General features: G+C 45.1%; 1 protein-coding gene across 1 annotated transcript in view; it reads right to left on the bottom strand.

Moving 5' to 3' along the window:
* The window catches only part of ppfia1 (PTPRF interacting protein alpha 1), a 127997-nt gene that overhangs the window by 51649 nt on the left and 67287 nt on the right, over nucleotides 1-9061 (bottom strand). The window contains 5 exon segments of the mRNA XM_080730418.1: nucleotides 2406-2637; nucleotides 3675-3754; nucleotides 5227-5289; nucleotides 6550-6681; nucleotides 8122-8205. Coding sequence (XP_080586544.1) covers nucleotides 2406-2637; nucleotides 3675-3754; nucleotides 5227-5289; nucleotides 6550-6681; nucleotides 8122-8205 — 591 coding nt within the window.

Genomic DNA, 9061 nt, shown 5'->3' with positions numbered 1-9061 from the left:
GGCCAATTCCCACAGCAGGGGGCAGCAGAGTGCCTTCCACACTTCCGCCAGTCCGGTTTTACCAGTCGCGCCAATGAACTGCAGCGGCGGAGGAGGAGGTATCTAGCTTTGTATATCTGTGGAGAGAGAGACCTGAAGTCTGGGTGGGGGGGGGGGGGGGGGGGCAGGTGGGACCTCCAGGAGAGAGACATTGATGTTTTAGGGGGGTCATTACATGAGGTCGATTTTTTTGTAGACGATAGTTTTTACTATTGATTCGGCCATTTTGACACACGGAGACGCGGTTTCATGACCCTAACCGATACTTTTCCGAATTCGGCTCTGAAAGTGCATTTCTGCGGTTTCGCATCAGTTTCGCAACGGTGTAATATCGGAATTCGGCCGTGAGGGAGAGTGCGATGATGTCATAGCACCCCCTCCTCTGCTCCCCTTCCCCTGCTGCATATAAGTGTCAGTCTGTCAGACTAACCGAAAATGTATTATTATTATTTGTGTTGTTGTAGGCCTAATTAAAACCCAGAAAATAGCCCAGTGATCTATTAGCACAAACCTCATTTGAAAAATGTCAGGAGTATATGAAAGCCTTTTAAAAATGTCTAATTACGCACAAGTCGTCGCACCTGGGCTGGTACCCTAGCTGGCCTGTCGGAGTTGCAACAGCTCTCCTCTCCGCAAAGTTAAATTAAACCATTAGGCTATGGTATTCCATTCTAAGCAAAGCTATGATTAATGACTATTTTGCGTCCCCCTTTTTCAACTTCTCACCAAAAAATACTGGATTAATTCTTCATGCACCGCGCCACATCACAGACGCAGCGGACTTCAGGTAATGAGTGAGTTATTGTAATATGCTGAGTCTTGCTGACGGACGGACGGACGGACGGACGGACGGACGGACGGACGGACGGACGGACGGACGGACAGACAGACAGACAGACAGACAGACAGACAGACAGACAGACAGACAGACAGACAGACAGACAGACAGACAGACAGACAGACAGACAGACAGACAGACAGACAGACTAAACATAACTGTCCAGTCAGTCAGAGACCATCACAAAAACTTCCTCCATATCCTCGCTCCCTCTCCTCCAGTCAAAGAAATCATGTCGCTTTTTCTCTCCAGTGCGTCTAGCTCCTCTTAAGGCACGCATGTTGCTTCCAAACTAGGCAATTTACTTAAAGCCATAACGGAAGGCTATGATTGTGACTTCCAGTGAAATAACAGACTGCCAGGGCGTATGGCGTCAGTTCATTAATTTATTCCGTTAGTTTATTTTGCAACGGCGTCGGCACATCATCCTCCATTGCGCCGCATCCCAGTGCAGTGCGTCAGTTCAGTAAGAGCTAAGGTATGGCAACATGACTGTTGTCTGGTCTTGCACGTGCAAGGCACGCATGCAAGACAGTCATGTTGCCAATACTTAGCAACAGGCATGATGAATTTATTTTAAGAAGTACATTTTATTATTTTCCCTTGTAATCAAGGTATGGTAGACTACCATACCCATATGTGCCTCTGTAGGCTAGCCTACTCCGTTAGTTGCCTCGCATGGTGCGTTATACTTCTGTGTTGCAGCTAGAAGACAGAACTCACTTAATACAGCCCATCCCCGTAGATAATGTCCAGAAATATGCTCCATAGGCTATAAATGTTCCGACCTTCATCTTCCAGGTGACTTTTGTTGGTGTTTCACTTCACCTCGCTAAAAACCTCCTTTTGCGGGACTCATTGAATATGCGAACAGATGATAATAATATGGATTTGGGAGCATAGCCTAATTACAAAGCATGTCTCATTAAAAACAATATAGGCCTATATTTTATAGTTGAAGGGTAAATACACAGTATAGGCCTATGTAGGCTGGGAACATGACACATTTTGCTTGAATTCATGCGTTGTCAACTTGTAGTATAAACACAGAAAAACGAACCAACAACAAGGTGTAAACGCGACGTTTTTTGGGTAATAAATCCAAAACGAGACCGGCAGCGTTTCCAATCGTCCTGGTATAAAGACCCCCATAGTGAAGTTGAGAGAGAGAGAGAGAGAGAGAGAGAGAGAGAGAGAGAGAGAGAGAGAGAGAGAGAGAGAGAGAGAGAGAGAGAGAGAGAGAGAGTAATGGCTGCTCAGGTAAGTAAGTAAGTAAGTACATTGTATTTGTATAGCACTTATCACAGAGAGACCTCACAAAGTGCTTTACATAGAACAGGAACAAACACAATAAAAACATGCAAATAATAGGAAGCAGAACAAAACAGAAATGTACAATGCATCTCAGAGAAACAGAAAACAAAAACAAAGTACAGTACATTTCACACATGGAGGAGAAGTTCAATAACTTTCCCCAAAAAGCATGTTGAAACAGCAGTGTTTTTAGCTGGTTCTTAACAATACCCACAGACTCTGCAGCTCTCAGGACACGCGGAAGGGCGTTCCAAAGTCTGGGCGCTGCAGACTGAAAGGCTCTGTCACCTTTGGTGATTAACTTAGTTGGAGGAATGACCAGTAGACCCTGGTCAGCTGACCTTAGGGTCCTGCTGGGTACATAGGGTTCTAGCAGGTCTGTCACATATTCAGGTGCTTGGCCATAAAGGGCTCTGAAAGTGAGCACCAGGATCTTGAACTGAATCCTAAAATTAACTGGGAAGACTGCCTAGACTAGAGAAACACACTTTTGGAGTGAACCGTCTTCAGAGTGGTGTTATTTACTCATTCACTGGCCGCACCTGAGAACCCAGAGAATTTGATTTCATTTCATTTCAAATTCAATAAAACAATCCAACATGGGACTGCCGATTGGCCTTTCCTAGGTGCCCAAAAGACTTCCGGTTTGGGACGGGAAATGCTTTTTTTTTGGGGGGGGGGGGGGGGGACAACCCGTTCCTCTGTGCCACTCTCTTCTGCGTTCACTTCCTTGTTATACAATCACTGCAGCGCAGCAATGGTGGCATGAATTAAAGTGGCTTTTTTTTGTGGTCGCGAGAAGACCACGACGAAGATCAAACGTGTTTTAATGGCAGTAAATTACTTAAACTCTTGATCAGAATGGTATAAATCTTACCCGTGCAGTAGAGAGTATCTCAGATTGGTGTAAATCTTACCCATGCAGTAGAGCAGGGGTTCCCAAACTTTTTTTGTCTCAGGGCACCCCATAAATATTTGTTTTAATCCGAGGCACCCCTGCATTATAATTTTCACTCCCAGCACCTTAAATTTATAGCATATCGCCGTTGTCGGGTGGAAACCTTGAATGTCCAAAACCGTTCGTTTTGTATTTATCATCTATAAAATGTACCAAACTAGTGAAAACAGCAGATCTACAAGCACACGTCGCGAGGCGTTGTGTGCTTGTAGATCTGCTGCTTTCACTAGTTTTGTGCAACAGAGGATTCTGCCCGACAATGACGATAGTTTAGTGATTATGTTGCAAGGAAAACGTTGAGATAATAGCCATTTTGGTTAGAACTGACTGAAAATAACTTTGTACTTCAAGTTTAAAATGATACTGAATATTTCTTCAAGATCTCGCGGCACCCCTGGACTGCCGTCACGGCACCCCAGGGTGCCCCGTCACCCACTTTGAAAACCCCTGCTGTAGAGAGTATCTCAGAATGGTATAAATCTTACCCATGCAGCAGAGAGTATCTCAGAGAGGTATAAATCTTACCCATGCAGTAGAGAGTTGCTCCTACTCCTGCCCTGTTCGTTCTCAGCCCTCATGGTCTCAATCTGGATCAGGAGTTGCTCCTGAGGATTACAAACAGATTAATGTACACAAACACAACAAGCAACCCTAGGACCTCATTTCAATATGAGGTAAAGTACTTTAACCAATTTAGGCCTAGAATTATTGAATGCTTTAACCAGTGAAAAATCTCTCCCAGGGGTCTAGAGCATTGTTAGGGACAGACTCCATCTCCCAGAGGTCTAGAGCATTGTAACAGGACAGACTACATCTCCCAGGGGTCTAGAGCATTGTAACAGGACAGACTACATCTCCCAGGGGTCTAGAGCATTGTAACAGGACAGACTACATCTCCCAGGGGTCTAGAGCATTGTAACAGGACAGACTACATCTCCCAGGGGTCTAGAGCATTGTAACAGGACAGACTACATCTCCCAGGGGTCTAGAGCATTGTAACAGGACAGACTACATCTCCCAGGGGTCTAGAGCATTGTAACAGGACTACATCTCCCAGGGGTCTAGAGCATTGTAACAGGACAGACTACATCTCCCAGAGGTCTAAAGCATTGTAACAGGACAGACTACATCTCCCAGGGGTCTAGAGCATTGTAACAGGACAGACTACATCTCCCAGGGGTCTAGAGCATTGTAACAGGACAGACTACATCTCCCAGAGGTCTAAAGCATTGTAACAGGACAGACTACATCTCCCAGGGGTCTAGAGCATTGTAACAGGACAGACTACATCTCCCAGGGGTCTAGAGCATTGTAACAGGACAGACTACATCTCCCAGAGGTCTAAAGCATTGTAACAGGACAGACTACATCTCCCAGGGGTCTAGAGCATTGTAACAGGACTACATCTCCCAGGGGTCTAGAGCATTGTAACAGGACAGACTCCATCTCCCAGGGGTCTAGAGCATTGTAACAGGACAGACTCCATCTCCCAGGGGTCTAGAGCATTGTAACAGGACAGACTACATCTCCCAGGGGTCTAGAGCATTGTAACAGGACAGACTACATCTCCCAGGGGTCTAGAGCATTGTAACAGGACAGACTCCATCTCCCAGGGGTCTAGAGCATTGTAACAGGACAGACTCCCGCGTGTTACCGACAATAAGCCACTCCCGACCTACTTGTTTTGCAATTGCAGTTGTGGGCTCGTCGCCGAAAGCCAACAAATCATGTGCAGATGGAACAGTTTAATGCTGTGAGAGCTAAAGATTAGACTTTAGCTAAACTTTAGGTCCCCAGTTCAAACAGGATTTTTTTGGGGGGGTCCCCCCGTTCAAACGATTATTTTGGAGGGTCACAGCTTGGGAAACCTTGCTCTAGGTTAAATATAGTTGCACAGTGCACCGAGTGCCACACTGCGAGCTTGTAGATCTGCTATTTGATAGGCAGAAATGGTAAAAATAGCAGATCTACATGCTCACAACACGAGGTGTTGAGAGCATGGTGAGTTACATATCATATATACAGCAGCTGTTACCTTCTCATAGTGAGTTACATATCATATATACAGTGTTGTTACCTTCTCATGGTGAGCATCCTCGATCATCTTCTTGGTGTGGTCCAGGTCTCTGATGAGGGCGTTCTGACAACACAAAGCATCACATCACTCCTTATACCACATGATGTGAATATACAGTTATATACAGCACATCATGTGAATATACAGTTATATACAGCACATCATGTGAATATACAGCTATATACAGCACATCATGTTCATTTAAACATGTCAGAGGTGCTTTACGTTTAGCTGCAACTAAACATGTAGATGTGCTTCTTTCTCTGTTGCATTTGTTGTGCAGATTTATCTGTTTAGTCTAGTCTGTGTTGTGGACTGATGTTGTGGGTGGAAGAGCCAAAAATCAAGCAAGTCCTGTTGTCGTGGTCTGTTTGAACCACTAGTGTAGTAGTGTGGGTTTTGACGGCAAATGTTGACGTCATTTTAGTCATACCGTAGTCTTTTGAATTAAATTCAACTTAGTTTTAGTGGTATTTTAGTTTTAGTTCTAGTCTAGTTTCAATTGACTAAATATCCTAACATTTTAGTCAACCAAATCTACAGTTGATTTTGTCGACAAAAAAGTACTTTGGCTGTGCCTTTATGGCGCCGTAATAGCTGATTTTACACTTGGTTGAATGCTGAAAATAGCTGATCTACAAGCTCACATTGTTGTGAACTTGTAGATCTATTTCAGAGCAACACCCGAGCGCAACCAAACATGAAATTACTTGTCTTTTAGTTCTACTGGATCTCTTCTAGTGGTGTATAACCATTTAGAACGGGTACACGTTATTGTGTATCATTATTTTATGCTTTAACTATTGAAAAATAGCAGATATACAAGCTCACAGCACGGCACGAGTGCCGCGCTGCGAGCTTGTAGATCTGCTATTTTTGAAAAATCGTGAGAATTCGAATTTTGACCAGATTTGTCAGCAATCTGGCCAGCAATCTGGCCAGCCATCGTCAAAGAAAAGGTCCTTTTCACTTAACTGGAGCTCAGTTAGTCTGTTCTTGAGAGACTACTATGTCAGTGGTTCTCAAACCTTTTCATGTGAAGGACCCCCAAAATTATATTTATTTGGCCACGGACCCCCAACTCAAAATATCTAGTTCCAGGGACCACCCAGAAGCAAAATTTGAGTTACAAACGTTCGCTTTGAAAATACATTATATTCAAAGATTTGCACACATTTTCAACGACTTTCTTCCAAAAATAGCAGATCTACAAGCTCGCAGCGCGGCACTCGGTGCCGCGCTGTGAGCTTGTATATCTGCTATTTTTCACTGGTTAAAGCATTGAATAACTCTAGGCCCTAAATGGGTTGATGAGTAACTCACCTTGTCCTCCAGGGCAGACATCCTCTCCTTTAGGTGGAGCTGTAGTCTCTCGTTGGACTCTGACAGCAGCTTGTCCACCGTCTCTGACAGGCGTCTGTTGTGCTCCTCGTTCATCTTCTCCCGCTGGCGTGCCTACAAAACACCCAGAGGAATACTTTCACTAGAGTTCTCAACGGGCCTGAAAATTAATGTCCGGTCCTAACTGGGCCTTACCGGGCCAGCCACGAAAAGGTGTGCACTTAACGTCCTCAAAGTCACACATCCAACAAGCTTTGAACTGAGCAGATTGGACCGTCCGTTACATATATAATGGCCAAAACATCTTGAAATGGCCAGTTTGGTTGATTTTCAATTGAGTTATGGACATAGTTGCCCGTTTTTCTTTAAATACACATGCTAGGAAAGTCACTTTGAGCTGAATCCAACACATCCACTCACTGTCAGCCTTACCGTTAGGTCGCTAGGGGCATTTGACATTTTTTTTGGGGGGGAAACAGATTTGTATTTATTTTTATTTTCACAAAACCCAAGGCTTGGGCCGGCATGTTTAATTAGCGTACATTTTGGGTCCGAAAACATTGAGTCAGGTACGCTCAGGCAGCATTTAAGAACTCCAAGAAGGACACAAGAAAGTCAATGTGTGGAACGTATGCCTCGAAACCAAGGAAGTGTAATGAAGGAAGGGACGCTGATGGGAGGCCCACTGGCAGCGGAAGTTAACATGAAATACATGGCAGTGAATGAGAGCCGGTCTGGACCAGCTTATGAACCAACACTAGACCTGAACCAATGGGACATTCTGTCGTATAATCTATTAGAAATTATCACTGCACTGCCCTCCCCCCTCCCTCCCTCCTCCCCTCGATTATGGCGTCCGTGGGAGATGCCTTGTGATTGGCTGAACCGAGGACCACGCGGAGGTGCCGAAGATTTACTACTCTGGCCCTGTGGTTTACAACTTGAACGGCGCCGAGTCGGCTCAAGCAGACTTCGCAACGGTCGACACGGTGACCTGCTCACTTTAGCTTTATCTCACGTGGCCCAAGTCCGCTTGAGCCGGTACGCCGTCTCCGTCGTCTCCAACGAAAACAAGCGCTCCTTTACAAGGCATTGGGGATGGGAGGATGTGAACATTTCATATCACGATTATTGTGACCAAAGAAATTGTTATTTACAATAATGAAAATATCTCCAAAATCCATTACCCCATTTGCCCAAAAATATCAGATCTACAAGCTCACAGCGTGTCACATTGTGACACGTTGTGAGCTTGTAGATCTGCTATGTTTTGGCAGAGAGATTTGGAAGAGAGCGAAAAAGTGAAAAAGAAAAAAAGAAAGAAACAGAAATACTGTACAAAGTAGGTTATTTCCAGGTCTGTTTTACCAATAGAGGGTTTAAGTGCAGCTCTGCAAATAAAAGGTGAATTGATCCCAGTGCATGACGGAGGACGATATCACCATAAATTAAATCTACACGATACGATTATCATGAGTGTTTTTTTAATCACGATAATATCGATTATCGTCTCATCCCTACAAGGCATATCCTACGGACACGGTGACTCCTCACCCTGAGCAGCTCCTGGTTCTTCTCCTCCAGCTGAGCCTCCATCTGTCGTAGCCTCTCCTCCACGTTGCCATGACGCTCCTCTGCCTGGGGACACATGACAAGGTCACATGATGAGGTCACATGATGAGGTCACATGACAACATACTGCAGTCAAACAGCAGTTCACCAGTAGACTGGTCTTGGGTTCACAGTTTGGGCAAACAATGAACTTTAGAACAAGGACACCGGAACTCACTTTAGAACAAGGACACCGGAACTCACTTTAGAACAAGGACACCGGAACTCACTTTAGAACAAGGACACCGGAACTCACTTTAGAACAAATTCTTCATGCTTATTGAAGGTCACATGAGAAGGGACCAGGACTCCCCACTCCTTCACATCTAAACAGGGTCAGGATTTGTACCCATTGTGTTTCACTTTTTAGACCTTCTTTTCAAACGGTCTCCTACTGAAGGAGGCCCAGCCATCAAACTATTGGCTGGAAAATAAGTCACTTGTTGGGGTGAACTACTCCTTCAAGTCATTCTAAAAACTCCAGTTCTTTAACTCAAGAGCAACTCCTCATTTTAACACCCATGTCGCCAAACTCGTTCAGGGACGAGTTAAGGCCACTAGGTGTCCCCCTGCCACAGGAAGTTATCTCGTTCAGGGACGAGTTAAGGCCACTAGGTGTCCCCCTGCCACAGGAAGTTATCTCGTTCAGGGACGAGTTAAGGCCACTAGGTGTCCCCCTGCCACAGGAAGTTATCTCGTTCAGGGACGAGTTAAGGCCACTAGGTGTCCCCCTGCCACAGGAAGTTATCTCGTTCAGGGACGAGTTAAGGCCACTAGGTGTCCCCCTGCCACAGGAAGTTATCTCGTTCAGGGACGAGTTAAGGCCACTAGGTGTCCCCCTGCCACAGGAAGTTATCTCGTTCAGGGACGAGTTAAGGCCACT

Source organism: Nannobrachium achirus (assembly GCF_963921795.1).
Source record: "Nannobrachium achirus genome assembly, chromosome: 7".
Classification (NCBI taxonomy): domain Eukaryota; kingdom Metazoa; phylum Chordata; class Actinopteri; order Myctophiformes; family Myctophidae; genus Nannobrachium; species Nannobrachium achirus.
Note: the sequence above shows the minus strand (reverse complement) of the source record. Positions and strands in the feature narration are given on the sequence as shown.